This window comes from Mustela lutreola, chromosome 6, assembly GCF_030435805.1.
Source record: "Mustela lutreola isolate mMusLut2 chromosome 6, mMusLut2.pri, whole genome shotgun sequence".
In the NCBI taxonomy this organism is placed as follows: domain Eukaryota; kingdom Metazoa; phylum Chordata; class Mammalia; order Carnivora; family Mustelidae; genus Mustela; species Mustela lutreola.
The window spans coordinates 152,952,174-152,970,046 of NC_081295.1; the positions used below are offsets into that span (position 1 = coordinate 152,952,174).

Below are 17,873 nucleotides of genomic sequence, written 5' to 3' on the forward strand. Positions count from 1 at the left end.
CATGCGTCATCGTTAACCTATGGAAGCCCAGGGGCTAGGCAGCTGCGTTGGAGTTTAATAGTCAGTATTTATGGGTCCACCAGGAAAAATTGGATTATATGAAGTAGATCTGTTAGACCGATTCTTGCCCCAAATGAATCTTTCAATAAAAGAAGTCCCAGCTAATATCCCTGAAGATTTGTTTGGGTAACCTTATAGGTTGATAGTAAAATTCATTTGGATGAAAAAACGGGCAGCAACAGCTTAGGCAGTTTTGAAAAAGAACAGTGGTGAAGGAGTAGCTGGGCTCGTGGGTGAAGAAGTCTGTTCCACGTGGTAACCAAACATTTTAGAGGTGGTCATTATAATTTGGTCATTTTGGCATAAAACTAGGCACAAAGACCATTAGTACTGACTTGAGAATCTATTTAATTTGCCAATTTAAAATTCTAAAATGGAAGAAATCAGAAAAATTCTGCAGGACAGTGACCCTTCACTGTCCTTTCTTTAAAAAAAAGGTTAGCATCCCAACTGACATTCACAAAATTCTAAATGCAAAGGAACAAAAGCTGTGAAAATGATACAATAGAATGCAGCGGCATATGCTCACTAACTCGATCCTGATTGGAATATGTGCTCTAGGAAAACACAAAACGCCAAAGCCAGGGCGCCCTGGTGCTTCAGTCCGTTGGGCATCTGCCTGTTGGTTTCGGCTCAGGTCCTGTCTTGCTGTGGTCGAGCCCCGTGCGGGGCTCCGCTCTCTGTGGAGTCTGCTTCACACCCTCTCTCCCGCTCTCTCTCCCCCTTCTCTGCTTCTCCCCACTCACACTCTAATAAAACAATAGTGTCTTTAAAAAAAAAAAAATGCAAAAGCCAGAAAGAACTGGGAAAAAATAGGGAAATGCTAAATAGAAACTCTCATAAAATTAAAAGATGATTTGCAAACTAAAATTATGTATATCCTCTATACCAAATGAGACACTAGAAATTCAGAAAAGCTGGGGGGAGGGAGGGAGGGAGGAAGTGAGTGGGGGAAGCAGGTAGGAGGGAAGTTTCCTCCCATGAGGGGAAACACAAACATGCTGGATATACCTTGTATGTATCGTGTTTGCATTTCCATATTTTTTTCGATTTACGTATTTTTCATACCTGGTATGAATTTTTATATATTACATATATACTGATATCCAAGTATGGACAGTTACCAAGGGGTTATCAGTTATAGGAGAATAAAACCGGAAGTTAGGAGTTAAAAACTAATGGCAAGTCTCATCTTGCAAAAAGCCTGAGACTGGAAAGTAGCGTTGAAACAAAAAGTATTCATTTGTTTGTTTGTTTGTTTTTCTAAGAAGCAGGGTCTTTAAAGTCTGGGGCCTGCTGACCTTACGATGTGATGTTCCTTTCGCACACGTAGGTTTAGGATAAGGTGCCTACGAAGGAGTCCTTTTGACCAGAGGACTGTAAACTGAGGGCAGGGGTAAATGTTGATGGAGTCCCGATGCACAAAGAGAGTGTTCTTGAGGCTTCCGAAGGACTTCTGGCCGTTCCGTGAACAGGAGAGGGTTACAGTTGAGGCACATTTGCCTGTGTGCCTAAGTTTAGCTGGAACCAAACGATTTTGTGGGAGAGACAGAAAAGTGGCCATATGTGATTTTAAATTCTCTTCACAATTGACTTTGTGATATTTTATTCCTGGGAATGCAAAGGCAAATAAAATAACACCAAATCAAAATAAAGTTTCCCGATGATGTGGTTTGGCTTAATCAAGCATTTAAATACATTCAAAGCTTTCTATTTAGGTTATGTGAATTTTAAAAATACAATCTTATGTCAAGGTAGACCCAATTTCCATCTATTTCTCTTCTATTCTTATGCATTCTAAGATACCGTTACAGCTATTTATGCGAAAATAGCACCTTTAGTCCTACTTCAGACTTGCCAAAAAACAGTTAATAGATTTTAAGGAATTCGGTCAGGTCTAAATTTATAGGAAGAGCTCATGGTGGTCTTATGTACACAGTTTGTTTTGCTTTAAGCGTAATTAGATTTCATTATGTGCCCAGTAAACATTTTATGGAGGGTTTCACAATGTCCACGGCCATAGAGCTATTTTAACAGCCAAAACGTTTGTTGAGCTTCGATTCTTTTAGTCATGTTAGTCATGGGAAATCTGAGTGTTTGGGAACTGGAGGCACAGTGTGCTTCAGGCCAGAGAGTAGCCTGGGGGCGGCCTCCCCCTCTCTGCCCCCGGGGTCTGCGCTCCTGGGAGGTAGCGCACGCTCTCCCCCGCCCCCAGAGCCATCTCCAGGCAGGGTGTCGGCAGAATGTTCTGGCTGCTCCGGTGGAGTACCCATCCCAGCCCCGCACCCTTTCCCTCGCTTCTCCTCCCGTGTGCCCACAGGCTAGCGCCACCTCCGCTCCCAACAGAGAGCAATGACCTGCCTCCCGACAGGAAATGGGAGTCTAAGGCTTAGAATAAATCAGGCTCCGGAGCCTCTGTTGGCCTTTGACCTGCCTTTCCCAATTCTTTCAAATCCCCCGTGATCCGGGAGTGACTTGCTATATCCCCACTGCTCCTGGCTTTCACAGGACCCCGGAGGGACTCCCCTCACGGTCACCTTCAGTACTCTCCCTCTCCCCCTCCTGTGTCTCCGTGTGTTCCAAATGCTGCTGTTCTTGAGGGCCTAACTCAACCTGCACATATTTCTATGAACCTTCCTCAGCCCCTGATCCTTTTTCATTGTTAAAATCTTTGTGGACTATCCTTGGTACCTTCTTCTGACATCCATCACTTGCCCTGTGAGAGGCCTTGTTTCCAAAGTAGAGTCTGGTAAGTGCAAGCAGATGTCCAAGGGGAAGAGTGTGCCCTTATACATGCACTGGCCGGAAATACCTTTTCTCGGAGGGCTGAGACCACGCAGAGACATGAGATAGTTATGAAGAACTGACTTCAAGAACTATGATGGATCAGGCACATTATACACATATCTTCAATCCTAACCACAACTCTGTAGTTCCGATATTATTATACCACTTTTGCAAAGGAGGAGCCTGGGGCTCTGAACAAAAGTCAAATAATATACCCAGAGCTCCAGAGGTACTAAGTATTAAGAGTCAAGAGTCACACTGTGGTCAGAGAAAGAGAGTGATCAGTCATAGGCAGAATTTAAGAAGCAAACTAGAGGATCATAGGGAAAGGAAGGGAAAAATAAAATAAGAGGAAATCAGAAAGGGAGACAGATCATAAGAGGCTCTTAACTCTAGGAAACAGACTGAGGGTTGCTGGTGGGGAGGGGGTGGTGGTGGGGTAACTGGGTGATGGGCGTTGGGGGGGGCACGTGATGTAATGAGCACTGGGTGTTCCATGCAACGGATGAACCACTGACCTCTCCCTCTGAAACGATTATGCATTATAATTAACTGAATTAAAAAAAAAAGTCATGCTATGGTCATTTGGCCTGAAAGCCCATACTTTTGCCACCGCCAATTGAATACAACACGTCTTCCACTAAAAGCAGCCCCATGATGCTAAATATGAATTTCTTTAATGGCACAGATTTCCTAGTTGCCCTGTTCTCATATAAGCTGCTTGAGGACAGTCATGTCTTGCCTCCTCTCTTATGCCTAACAAAGCGAACAGGCTGTGATTATTGCACGCCTTATTAAGATGGCCTGAGCCAAAATTTTCTATATATTTCAAAATATATACGATGAAAACTTGACATTATACCACCTAAATAATACATGATTGTGGAAAAGAGGTCACATCATAAAATTCAAATATAGGAACCTCTTACCTGAAATATTAATAATGATCTCAACAGTTTTTTACCCCAGTGACAATTTAGCCTGAATGTTTATGAAAATTTGATGTCTAAAGTTTAGAGGAAGCAAGAGTTGATAATAAACAATGAGGAGAAATGAATAAATTGTATGAGTCAACTCACATGAGAACTCATGTTTTAATATAGGATATCTTGGAAAATGAAACATTTATTTGAGAAAGAAAACTTCTTCCATTCGAACCAGAAATAGCTGTAAGCTGAAGAGTCAAAAGTAGTGATTGACTTACAGACTTCTCCCCCCTCAGTCTGGTTCTGGGGCAAAACTCTTTTTCTTTCTTTCTTTCTTTTTTTTATTTAAAGAGCAGTTTATTCTAAAATTTTCATCTTCTGTTTACATGGTCTGTCTTCTATTTTCATAATTCATGTCCCTGGAGTATGTGTTTATATTCCCCCCCCTTATCTCAAACCGGGCTGCTCACTGTTCAGAACTTAATGAGCTTCTGCAGGAAAAACATTAGAGACTATTGAACACCCGCTGCAAAACTTTGCCCCAGCCTCATTGTGTAGGTCCTTTACTCAAGTTCTCCAGCAGAATAAATATATTTGCTTGTATTTCCCTCTTTGGGCCAGCATTCACTGCTTTCTTGGCCTCCTTATGTTAAATCATGAGTTTTTAAGGCTGGTCTTGCATTCCTGCTAAATAACTTGGCTTTGGACACGTGCTCCTTGTTGAGCTACAAAACCACTCTTCCCCACATACATTGAAAGAACAAAATACATTTACATAATATTTTAATAAGTTTAAAAGTGGTATTTTAAAATAAAAGGTAGTTTTACCTTTCTTCACAAAGATAGAAGAAAAGGGAAACACAAGGGCTCGTGAGTGAGAGGAAGGGTCCATTTCATGATACTTGAAGCTACTCTGACAGTTGTTTTCCTTACGACTATGCAGGATATTAAAGTGTTAGCTGTATCTCTGTGTGTGTGAGATTTATTGTGGAGCCTCTTTACCCAAAAAAGCACTGCTATTTTAGTAAAGTTCAATATATTTCCTTTGGGGAAGATTAAATAAAATATGTTAACTCAGTTAAATTTGGAGTCTGATGACAAATGAATAAATGTGTTCCAATTAGGCAGGCACGGGAAATCTGTCCAGCAAAGGACTAAACTGGGAAATCTAGTTGAATGTACACTGGCAAAATTTTGCTGTTTGTTGCTTTAGAGTTCAGGGCTATGATACGCCATTAATGTTAAGTAGTAAATTAAAGTAGAAACAACTTTCCTGTATTCTGGCACACAACACAGCTACATACCTGTACACTAAAATTCAAATACATATATGAAGATAAAATTCAAGTATACAATATGAAGATAGGATGGAGTGGTGGGATATATTTTACATTTGATTTTGGTATAAGACATTTAAAAAGAGGAAGGATATGTGTATTTAACCCCAATGACATGCCGAACTACCCTTAGGGACTACTACTCAGTTATTACCTTGTGATAATGGAACTACATTATTCTGGAAATAGGGAATATATTCTGTGTATTTTTTTTAAAGATTTTATTTACTTACTTGACAGCGAGCAAGCACAAGCAGGAGGAGCAGTGGAGGGAGAGGGAGAAGCAGGGAGCCCGATGCGGTGCTTGATCCCAGGACCCCGGGATCATCACCTGAGCTGAAGGCAGACATTTACCCAACCGAGTCATCCAGGTGTCCCCTTACTGTGTATTTTTAAAATCTATTATTCTGTGTAACGGGTAATTATTAAAATAGCACTAGGAATTAACTTGGGGTCAAACAAGTTCAGGTCAGTTGACTTCAGTAGGTAAAGCTAGGAAAGTAAATACTGAGGCATATCTTCACGTGTTTTGCTCAGGATCAAAACTGAGGTTGATGTCAAGACACTTGGACATCTCAACTCTATACATGTTTTGGACAGGAGAGGTTTGGGAAAAGATAATGGATAAAAGATACTGCAATCCCACTTCATAATCCCAGAGTGACCTAGTAGAGAGGTACACAAGGTAACATTTGTATTAATGCTGAACTCACAGATGTCCGAATACTTTTCAATGTTGTGAATTTCAAATCTTTGAAAAACACACAGAAATGTAAACAGAAGACTGGAGAAGACTGGAGAAGACTGGAGAAGACTCCATGGGCCCCAATACCTTCCCTTCATTTAACCCTCAAAGCCCAAACAAGGTTAGGCACCCTGGGAATAGCTCCAGTACTGCTTTTATCATGGGAACAGAAGCTGAGTTCCTCTGCTGTGTCTGTTCATGGAAGAATTATATCTCCTGGAGGGCAACCCATGCTTCCAGCCCCTCATCCTTACTGAAAGGAGAATCCAACTCAGAACAAAAACCGGGTAACAGTAAAATAATAAAATGATTCATCTCCTAATTATTCTTCTATTTCCTGTGAAGCTTAGTTTCCTTTCCCTAGGTGGTAAGGCTCACAGATGATCATCTCATAAGATCAATTGTACTATGGTTTGTTTCTTCTAGGACATCCAGAAGTGTGTCTTTGGCAGGGTGTTTTTGGTTTAAGATAAATCAGAACATGATCTATTCTTTTCTCTAAACCATAATGTGGTGCCATTTTTTGAAGTAAATTTTGAGGTAATACTGTTTCTGATGTCTGAAAGAATCACAGCCCAGCACTTAGGATTAGTCCATGGAATTAAAGAGGGACAGGGCTCCTCAGATGTTTGGAATTTAGTTTCAAGTAATGAACCAAAAGGATTTAAAAATGTGACGTTTTCGGTGGTGGTAGCAGTATTTGCAGATAAAGTTTGCATCACCTTGAAGAAACGACCTTTTTTTTTTTTTTTTTTTAATGGAAAACATTATCATTCTCTGGAAAATGTAAAAATGAAATTGTGCATAGGAGACACTGCATGAACTCAGACAGGAGCTGAAAAATGTGGGAAAATGAAATGTAAGACGTCCTAATATTAAAAAAAAAAAAAAATAGGGGTTGGAGAATATCTCCCAGCAGAGAGAGAAATAAAAAACAACTATTTTCAAGAGTGCTCTGCAAAATGGAATATATGATTGCAGTTTCATTTGAAGGGCTTTCTAGGTCTTTCCTAACATTCTGATCCCACTCTTCTGTCTCCAGACCAATGTACTGCCGAGCAGCCACTCCCATGAAGCATCAGGAGCTGGACATACCATCGCCTGTGGGGGTGGGGTGTACTTCTGTCCACTTCGATCAAGTTTAAGTGTAAATGATTGAATAGTTTAAAACAGACCTGTACACCTGGGGATAAAAATATATGTCTATAAAAAAAATAAAAAATTAAAAATGAGTGGCTTTTAAAGAACTACTATAGGTGAGTAGAACTGCACTAAAAGATCACAAGATGGGGGTAGGTTAATGTGTGCGGCAATCTAATTGTTATCGGAAAAAAATAATCTCCTGGAGCCTAATAGCCATAGAGAATTAGGCAATACGACTCTGACAGATAGGCATCAAGTTTCAGTTTGAACTAAGTGTTCTGCTCTTATCTCTATTTGTGATAACTTCTGAGGAAGTTAGGTGACTTTGACTGAATTTAGTAGAAAGTTCAGGAAGTACCTTAATTTCAATGAATGAGTCAGTCAGCCATCTTGATCTAATTCAAGTTTGGAGGACTTGGGCCTATTTTAAATATCAGTTTTCCTGTCTTTTGTATCAAAGAAAATACCCAAGTCCTTTAATATTTCCTCCTTTGATGTAAATGTTGATTTAGAGCAACTCTTGGCTAAATCTCCATGGAGACCATTTGTTTCAGATAATACATGTATTTTGCTTTAACCTTCGACATAAATGATAATGGTAGAATTTCCTCTCGTTTTTAACTCAAACACATAAAATTAAGGTTTAGAAAGGAATTTTTTTTCCTGCGGTAGATAAAATGCGAAGGTATCAACCTCAGGTCTCTGGGGACAAGTGAGAGTTTTGTAAGACATCCTAGTATTTTTGTAAGACATTTACATTTTGTAAGACATCCTAGTATAACCCTGATCTTATAAAACCTACAGTCGGCAACCTCTGTGCTCTACCCCACATCCACACATGCACAACCTTTTCAGGAACTATGGTATTCTAAATATTAACCAAGATATGTCCTAGATACACCATGAAGCAGGTCCAGCCAGTCCCTGTGTAATACTGTGTCCAGGCTCCTCTCATCTCCTGTGCTACTAGGAGCCTCTCGGTCTTGAAGACCCACCAGTGCTGCTTACTGCCAAAGCACTACCAAATTCTCTGGCTTTGGCCAAACGTAAAGGCTGGTTGTAGTCTAAGCAGTGGTTTAAAGAGTCCCTAATTTTTAAAATAGCTCTTTAAAAAGATAAATAAAACTCCTTCCCTTCCAACATTTTTGAGTTTCAGACACCTCCATTACGTAGAATCTGGACTGGCACTACATAGCACAGGATCAAACGTCCACAGAAACGGCTCTCCCCACAGGCTTTCCTGCCTGTGTGCTGGGTTTTCTGTTCCCATAGAGCTATCTTCTAGGAAACTCCTCCCTTGCTGGTAGCCTTAGGTCGGGCCTCCCCAGTAAGGAGCCTGAACGGAGCTGTTTCAAAGCAATGATGGTGTTAAACCTTCAGCCATTTGTCTAGCATCTCCCTTACTTTTACAGATAAAGATCTTCTGGGGGGAAGACAGCTGTTCGGATGCAGGTGATTACTAACGTTCCAGGTTATCATCTGGAGCCCTGGACCTGCTGCGGTAGAATGAGATTCCACTGGTAGCTCCGGATGGATGCCAGCTCGGGCTTCCCCATGAGCTCACGCGTGTTCTTAGGCTGTCGGAGGGATCATTATTGACGCTCTGGAGGCCGCCGGTCTCTATCGGTGAGACCCAGTAAGCTCATGCGAGAAGCCACACACCGACATGCATATGCATGCTGAGATCTGTGGGTTTCTCTCTCGACTAGGAAACTGCTACCTCAGTGCGTTTCTCACCATATTCCGGGGGCACATCACCTCTGAGGCTCATCAAAGTCCCTCCTGAGCATGTACAAACATGCTCCAGGTCTCATGAGGTTTTGAATCCTCTGCAGCCTCATTGGTGCTAACGGAGAGGCAGAAAGGTCTGCCTTGTGGTTTACTAAACCTTCCGTCAACCCTTGGGGTGCGCAGGGCACAGCCTCCAATAAGGAACCCCGTTTCTGAATCCAGGCATCTCTCCTGAGTGGACCCGGCCCGCAGCCCCCTTCTCTGCCATGGCCCCCTAGATGAGAATGATCTCGGGAGCATTCCGGGGACAGCTTCCTGAGTTTCTGCATTCTGAGATTATTTTGTGCCTTCCTACAATCTGGACACAAAACTGAGTAAGGCCAATTTCACATGTGTGTTATACTGAAGGCATGCCTCTTTCTGCTTTTGCAAGTATCACAAGAAGAGTATGTTGTTCCTACAGACCCAATAAATCAAGAAGTTAAAATAGTTCATCCAGAAGGTAAATCCATCTCCTAAAACGCAGCTGGCAGAAGGCAAAGCAGAAATCTCCATATATGGTGTTTCCCCTGCATTTTAGCATCTAGCTCTTAAAACGTGTCTCTTAGATACATTATATCATTTCAGGCAAGCAAAATACTGTATTTCATTTCAATACATGAGGAAAAGGGACCCCCCCTCACATTTGGAAATATTCTATTCTAAATGTGAAATAACAGATGTTTGTTATGGAAATACTAAAGAAGTTATGTAAAGAAGGAAAATAATTTCCTATAATCCCATCACTAAGTGTTAACAATTGTTAATGTTTTATTCCATTTACTGAGAGTTTATCTGCATACGCACCTATCTATAAATTGCCGTACCATATGAGAACAGTAACAGTGGTGATAATAGCAAAAATAAAAGCTACCATTTACTGAACATTTTTACCTGTCTGGCAGTGTTATCTGTGTCTTTCAAACATTAGGTTTGATAATTTTAATTTTCATATATCTTCCTGAAAGAAACAGTATTTATACCCACTTCCATAGCAGAGAAAATGGAGGCACAGAGAAGTTAAATAATTCCCTTCAAGTCACATAATTAGTATTTGGCAAATTTAGAAAAAAGTGTGCACATACACACAGAAACCTACAGATTCAATGTACCCATACCCAACACAAACCTACATTTTCTCCAGCTTGTTAATTGTGAACATTTTATGGTGAAGGATTTAAAAATAATATAGGTCTATTGTGAAAAACATGGGAAAATGCATGAAAATAAGAAAAAAGGGAAGAAAAAAAAATCATCTATCCCACCATTTAAAACAAACACTATATACATCTATAAACTATTTTCTTCTATGCAGCTTGTTGTGTTTTTTGTTTTTTTAATATTTAAGTGGCTCAGTCAAACACCTTTTTAAAAGATTTTATTTATTTATTTGACAGAGAGAGAGAGAGATCAGAAGTAGGCAGAGAGGCAGGCAGAGAGAGAGGAAGGGAAGCAGGCTCCCCACTGAGCAGAGAGCCCGGTGTGGGGCTCAATCCCAGGACCCTGAGATTATGACCCAGTGCTTAACCCACTGAGCCACCCAGGAGCCCCAGCACCTGACTTTTGATTTTGGCTCTGGACATGATCTCAGGGTCCTGAGTTCAAGCCCTGTGTCAGGCTCTGCTCTGAGCAGGGACCCTGCTTAGGATTCTCTCTCTCCCTCTGTCTGCCCCCGTGCATGTACTCTCTCTCAAATAAATAAATCTTTACAAAAATCTTTTAAATAATTCTACGTACATAGCTTTAGATATCACTTTACTCAGCACTAAGGTGAATGCATTATTTCATCATTTTGAGAGCCATGATACCATAACTTTTCTTAACCCTATAATTTTGCTGAGGATTACAGCTCAACTAGATGTAAGTCAGATACTGGTAGGCAGTAGTCACAGTAGTAGACAGGCTAAAGAAAATGTGCCTCCTGCTTATTATTTCAGATAATCCATTAAAAGAGTAGGTATGGGAATCAGTTACGCCGGAGCTTACTAGGAATGTTTTCTGATGAAGCTGGAATCGGAATTAGCCTTTTAACTTTAGGACGAACCTGGCTTCATAACAAACCCGTGGTCAGATTATTTAGAACAGTGTAGGCAAATGCACTGAGGTCAATCCAGCTCTTGTGTGTGAAGGGGCCAGATAGGCCTCATATAAACTGGGATGCTGAATCCGCATGGAGAATAAACTTAGAAGTTCATGTTGGAAAGAAACAGAGCATAAATTGGGATAGAATACAGGCAGATTTGGAGAAAACTGAAATCCAACAAAAGTTGCTTCTATCTATAGAACAGAAGCATAGCTGAATGATGTATATTGTTAAATAAAGAATTTGGTAGTTCTTTGAGATGCCTTAAATTGATCTATATTTGCTGAGGTAGTAAGAGATCTCACCCTAAAATCCTTTGTCCCTAGAGGTGGAAGGAGCAGACTATTTTGTGAGTATATCCAAGAATGTCTGCCCTTGAAAATAGAAACTTACTTCATTTTAGCCAATCAGCCAATCTGTGTTAAGTGCAATGCTTAACCCATTTTCTTTTAACGTCATTTACCAAGAGGATTTAAATTAAGTCTATCCTTTATTAGTATAAATACAGAAATCCTAAGTGAGACATTAGCAAATTAAATCTAGAGGTTAATATAAAAAGACTAATGTATCACAAACTAGTGGAGTTTATGTCAGATATGCAAGGGCAAATTAAGATGAAAAGAGTCAAGTTAGAGGGGTAAGATGGCAGAGAAGTAGGAGACCCTGTTTCAACCGGTCCCTAAAGTGAGCTAAATATCTACCAGAACACTCTGAACACCCAAGAAATCAGCCTGAGATGTAAGATTATATGCTGGATCTCTACGGGGGGCAGAAGACACCAGCGGAGAGGTGGTGACTTCCAATTACTGGGAAGCATTCCAGGGTGCACCTTGCCTGGATCATGGTTGATCTATTCAGCTATAAATCCCCTCAACAACCTCTCACCAAAATGACTAGGAGGAGGAACACCCAACAGAGGTAAAATTCAGAGACTGTTCTCCATCAGAACTATTGGATATGGACAGAAGTAGTATGTCAGAAAGGGAATTCAGGGTAACAATTATCCAGGCAATGGCTAGATTGGAGAAAACCCATTAGTGACAACATAGAATCTCTAAGGGCAGAAGTGAGAGCCACCAGGGCAGAAGTTAAAAATGCTTTCAATGAGATCCAATCTAATCTAAGTAACGGCTAGGGTAACAGAGGCAGACGATAGAATTAGTGATCTAGAGGACAAATTGATAGGGAAAAAGGATCAGGAAGAGGCATGGAACAAATAACTTAGAAGCCATGAAAACAGAATTAGGGAAATAAATGACGCCATGAAACGTTCCAACATCAGAATTATTAGGATCCCTGAGGGGATGGAAAAAGACAAAAGACTAGAAGATATAGTTGAACAAATTCTGGATGAAAATTTTCCCAGTCTGGGGACTGAAACAAGTATTCCTGTCCTAGAGGCAGAAAGAACACCCCCCAGGATCAACATTCTAGAAAGACCTTGAGGCACTTAATTGTGAAACTGACGAATCATAATTTTAGACGAGAGCTTCTGAGGGCAGCTAGGGGAAAGAGTTACCTTATGTACAGAGTAAGGTCTATCAGAATAATGTCAGATCTGTCCATAGAAACCTGGCAAGCCTGGGGAGCCTGGGTGGCTCAGTGGGTTAAGCCGCTGCCTTCGGCTCAGGTCATGATCTCAGGGTCCTGGGATCGAGTCCCACATCGGGCTCTCTGCTCAGCAGGGAGCCTGCTTCCTCCTCTCTCTCTGCCTGCCTCTCTGCCTACTTGTGATCTCTCTCTCTGTCAAATAAATAAATAAAATCTTAAAAAAAAAAAAAAAAAAGAAACCTGGCAAGCCAGAAAGGGCTGGCAAGGCATATTCAGGGCACTAAATGAGAAGACCATGCAACCAAGAATACTTTATCCAGCAAGGCTGATATTCAAAATGCATGGAGAGAGAAAGAGCTTCCAAGACCAGCAAGGCTTAAAAGAGCATGTGACCACCAAGCTCGAACTACAAGAAATATTAAGGGGGGGGGGGGCTTCTATAAAAGAAGATAGAACCCAAGAGTGACATAGAACAGAAATTTAAAGAGACAGTATAGAAACAAGGACTTCAGAGGCAACATGATGTCAATAAAAATTTATCTTTCATAATCACGCTCAATGTGAATGGCCTAAACATTCCCATAAAACGGCACAGGGTTGCAGATTGGAGAAAAACGACAGGACACATCCATATGCTGTCTATAAGACACCCATCTGGAGCCTAAAGATACTTCCAGACTGAAAGTGAAGGGATGGAGAAGCATCTTTCATGCCAACGGGCCTCAAAAGAAAGCTGGGGTAGTGATTCTCTTATCAGATAAATTAGATTTTAAACTAAAGACTGTAGTCAGAGATACAGAAGGACATTACATCATTCTTAAAGGGACTATCCACCAAGAAAATCTAACAGCTGTAAATATTTATGCCCCCAATATGTGAGCAGCTAACTACATAAGACAACTGTTAATTAAGATAAAGAGTCATACTGATATAAATACATTAATAGTAGGGGATTCTAACATGCCACTCTCAGAAACAGATCATCCAAGCAGAAAATCAAAAGAAACACGAACTTTGAATGATACATTGGACCAGATGGACCTCATAGATATATACAGAACATTCCACCCTAAAACAACAGAATACTCATTCTTCTCGAGTGTACATGGAACTTTCTCCAGAATAGACCACATACTGGGTCTCAAATCAGGGCTCAACCGACACAAAAAGGCTGAGATTATTCCCTGCATATTTTCAGACCACAATGCCTTGAAACTGTAACTCATCCACAAGAGAAAGTTTGGAAGGAATTCAAACACTTCAAAGCTAAAGACCATCCTGCTTAAGACTATTTGGATCAACCAGGAAATCAAAGAAGAACTTAAAAATTCATGGACACCAATGAGAATGAAGACACGATGGTCCACAACCTATGGGATACAGCAAAGGCAGTCATAAGGGGGAAATACATAGCCATCCAAGCCTCACTCAAAAAATTTGAAAAATCCAGAATACACCAGCTCTCTTCACACCTTAAAGAACTGGAAAATCAACAACAAATTAAGCCAACCCCACACACAAGAAGGGAAATAATCAAGATTAGGGCAGAGATCAATGAGATAGAAACTAGAGATACAGTAGAACACATCAATGAAATCAGAAGCTGGTTTTTGGAAGGAATCAATAAGATTGATAAACCACTGGCCAAACTAATCCAAAAGAAAAGAAAGAGGACCCAGATTAATAAAATTATGAATGAAAGGGGAGAGATCACAATTAATACCAAGGAAATAGAAGCAATCATCAGAAATTATTATCAAGAATTACATGCCAGTAAGTTAAGCAACCTAGAAGAAATGGATACATTCCTGGAAACTTATAAACTTCCAAAACTGAGTCAGGAAGAAACTGACAACCTGAATAGACCAATATCTAGTAACAGATTAAAACAGTGATCAAAATCCTCCCAAGAGAGGTGCCTGGATGGCTCAGTGGGTTAAGCCTCTGCCTTCAACTCAGGTCATGATCTCAGGGTCATGGGATCGAGCCCCTCATTGGGCTCTCTGCTCAGTGAGGAGCCTGCTTCCCCCCTCTCTGCCCGCCTCCCTGCCTACTTGTGACCTCTGTCTGGCAAATAAATAAATCTTTAAAAAAAAAAATTCCTCCCAAGAAACAAGAGCCCAGAACCTGACAGATTCCCTGGAGAATTCTACCAAACATTCAAAGAAGAAATAATACCATTCCATGCTCTTGGATCAGAAGAATAAACATTGTTAAAATGTCTATACTGCCTAGAGCAATCTATACTTTTAAATGCCATTCTGATCAAAATTCCACCAGTATTCTTCAAAGAGCTGGAGCAAATAATCCAAAAATTTATATGGAATCAGAGGAGACCCCGAATCACTAAGGAAATGTTGAAAAACAAAAATAAAACGGGGGCATCACGTTACCTGATTTCAAGCTTTACTACAAAGCTGTGATCACCAAGACAGCATGGTACTGGCATAAAAACAGACACATAGACCAGTGGAACAGAGTAGAGAGCCCAGATATGGAACCTCAACTCTATGGTCAAATAATCTTCGACAAGCCAGGAAAAAATATAGAGTGGAAAAAAGTCTCTTCAATAAATGGTGCTGGGAAAACTGGGCAGCTATATGTAGAAGAATGAAACTCGACCATTCTCTTACACCATACACAAAGATAAACTCAAAATGAATAAAAGACCTCAACGTGATACAGGAATCCATCAGAATCCTAGAGGAGAACATAGGCAGTAATCTCTTCGATATCAGCCACAGCAACTTTTTTCAAGATACGTCTCCAAAGGCAAAGGAAACAAAAGTGAAAATGAACTTTTGGGACTTCATCAAAATCAAAAGGTTCTGCACAGCAAAGGAAATAGTCCAGAAAACAAAGAGGCAACCCACGGAATGGGAGAAGATATTTGCAAATGACAGCACAGACAAAAGGTTGATATCCAGGATCTATAAAGAACTCCTCAAACTCAACACACACAAAACAGACACTCCTATCAAAAAATGGGCAGAAGATATGAACAGACACTTCTCCAGTGAAGACATACAAATGGCTATCAGACACATGAGAAAATGTTCATCATCACTAGCCATCAGGGAGATTCAAATTAAAACCACATTGAGATATCACCTTACACCAGTTTGAATGGCTAAAATTAACAAGACAGGAAACAACATGTGTGGGAGGGGATGTGGAGAAATGGGAACCCTCTTCCACTGTTGGTGGGAATGCAAGTTGATGCAGCCTCTTTGGAGAACAGTGTAGAGATTCCTCAAGAAATTAAAAATAGAGCTTCCCTATGACTCTGCAATTGCACTACTGGGTCTTTACCCCAAAGACAGATGTAGTGAAAAGAAGGGCCATCTGTACCCCAATGTTTATAGCAGCAATGGCCACGGTCACCAAACTGTGGAAAGAACCAAGATGCCCTTCAATGGACGAATGGATAAGGAAGATGTGGTCCATATACACTATGAAGTATTATGCCTCCAACAGAAAGGACGAATACCCAACTTTTGTAGCAACATGGATGGGACTGGAAGAGATTATGCTGAGTGAAATAAGTCAAGCAGAGAGAGTCAATTATCATATGGTTTCACTTATTTGTGGAGCATAACAAATAGCATGGAGGACAGAGAGAAGGGAGTTGGGGGAAATTGGAAGGGGAGGTGAACCATGAGAGACTATGGACTCTGAAAAACAATCTGAGGGTTTTGAAGGGGCGGGGGGTGGGAGGTCGGGGTACCAGGTGGTGGGTATTATAGAGGACACGGATTGCATGGAGCACTGGGTGTGGTGCAAAAATAATGAATACTGTTATGCTGAAAATAAACAAAAAATAAATTTAAAAAATAAATAAATAAAAATAAAAATACGAAAAAAGAAAGAAAGAAAGAAAGAAAGAAAGAAAGAAAGAAAGAATACCCATTCTCCTGAAGCTGTTTCAAAAAATAGAAACAGAAAGAAAACTTCCAGACTCTTTCTATGAAGCCAGTATTACTCTGATCCCCAAACCAGGCAAAGACCTCACCAAAAAAGAAAATTTCAAATCAATATCCCTGATGAATATAAATGCCAAGATTCTCAATAAGATCCTAGTTAATAGGATCTAATAGTACATTAAAAAAAATTATCCACCATGACCAGGTGTGACTTATCCATGAGATGCAGGGGTGGTTCAACATTCTCAAGTCAACCAATGTGATAGAACAAATCAATAAGAGAAAAGAATGCAGAAAAAGCATTTGACAAGACCCAGCATCCATTCCTGATTAAAATCCTTCAAAGTATAGGGATAGAGGGAACATTCCTCAAGTTCATAAAATCTATTTATGAAAAACCCACAGCAAATATGATTCTCAATGGGGAAAAGCCGACAGTCTTCCCTTTGAGATCAGGGATATGACAAGGATGCCCACTCTTGCCACTGTTGTTCACCTTAGTACTAGAAGTACAACAGCAGCTATCAGACAACAAAAAGAAATAAAATTGGCAAAGAAGAGTCAAACTCTCTTTGCAGATGACATGATACTTTATATGGAAAATCCAAAAGACTCTACCCCCAAACTACTAGAACCATACAACAATTCAGTAATGTGGCAGGATACAAAATCAATGTACAGAAATCAGTTGCTTTCTTATACACCAATAATGAAAATATAGATAAGGAAATTAGAGAATCCAGTCCATTTACTATAGCACCAAAAACTATAAGATAACTGGGAATAAACCTGACCAAAGAGTTAAAAGATCTATACTTGAACTACAGAAAACTTATGAAAGAAGGGGGTACCTGGGAGGCTCAGTGGGTTAAGCCTCTGCTTTCAGCTCAGGTCATGAACTCAGGGTGCTGGGATCATGCCCCACACTGGGCTCTCTGCTCAGCAGGGAGCCTGCTTCCCCCCCTCTTCCACCCAAATGCTCTGCCTGCCTCTCTGCCTACTTGTGATCTTTGTCAAATAAATAAAGTCTTTAAAAAAAAGAAAGAAATTGAAGAAGACACAAAAAGATGGAAAAGCATTCCATACTCATGGATCGGAAGAATAAACATTGTTAAGATGTCTATACTGCCCAGAGCAATCTATACTTTCAATGTCATCCCAATCAAAATTCCACCAGTATTTTTCAAAGAACTGGAACAAACAATCCTAAAATTTGTATGGAACCAAAAGAGACCCCAAATTGCTAAATAAAGGCAGAAAAAGAAAAAAAAACCCCTCAGGGCATAACGTTGCCTGATTTCAAGCTTTACTACAAAGCTGTGATCACCAAGACAGCACAGTACTGGTGCAAAAACAGACACAATAGACCAGTGGAACAAAGAGCCCAGATATGGACCCGCAACTCTATGGTCACCTAATCTCAACAAAGCAGGAAAAAATATACAGTGGAAAAGACAGTCTCTTCAATAAATGGTGCTGGGAAAATTGGACAGCTATATATAGAAGAATGAAACTTGACCATTCTCTTACACCATACACAAAGATAAA

At 40.3% G+C, this 17,873-nt stretch overlaps 1 protein-coding gene across 3 annotated transcripts in view; it reads right to left on the minus strand.

The window, feature by feature from the left end:
* Nucleotides 1–17,873, minus strand: part of LOC131834808 (uncharacterized) — a 115,368-nt gene that overhangs the window by 54,523 nt on the left and 42,972 nt on the right. The window contains exon 4 of one of the 3 annotated variants that reach the window (XM_059179449.1): nucleotides 1,362–1,581. The exons of the other annotated variants lie outside the window; for them this stretch is intronic. Within the exon in view, the coding sequence (XP_059035432.1) occupies nucleotides 1,362–1,581 (220 nt within the window). The remainder of the gene's footprint in view (nucleotides 1–1,361; nucleotides 1,582–17,873) is intronic. 3 annotated transcript variants of the gene reach the window in all.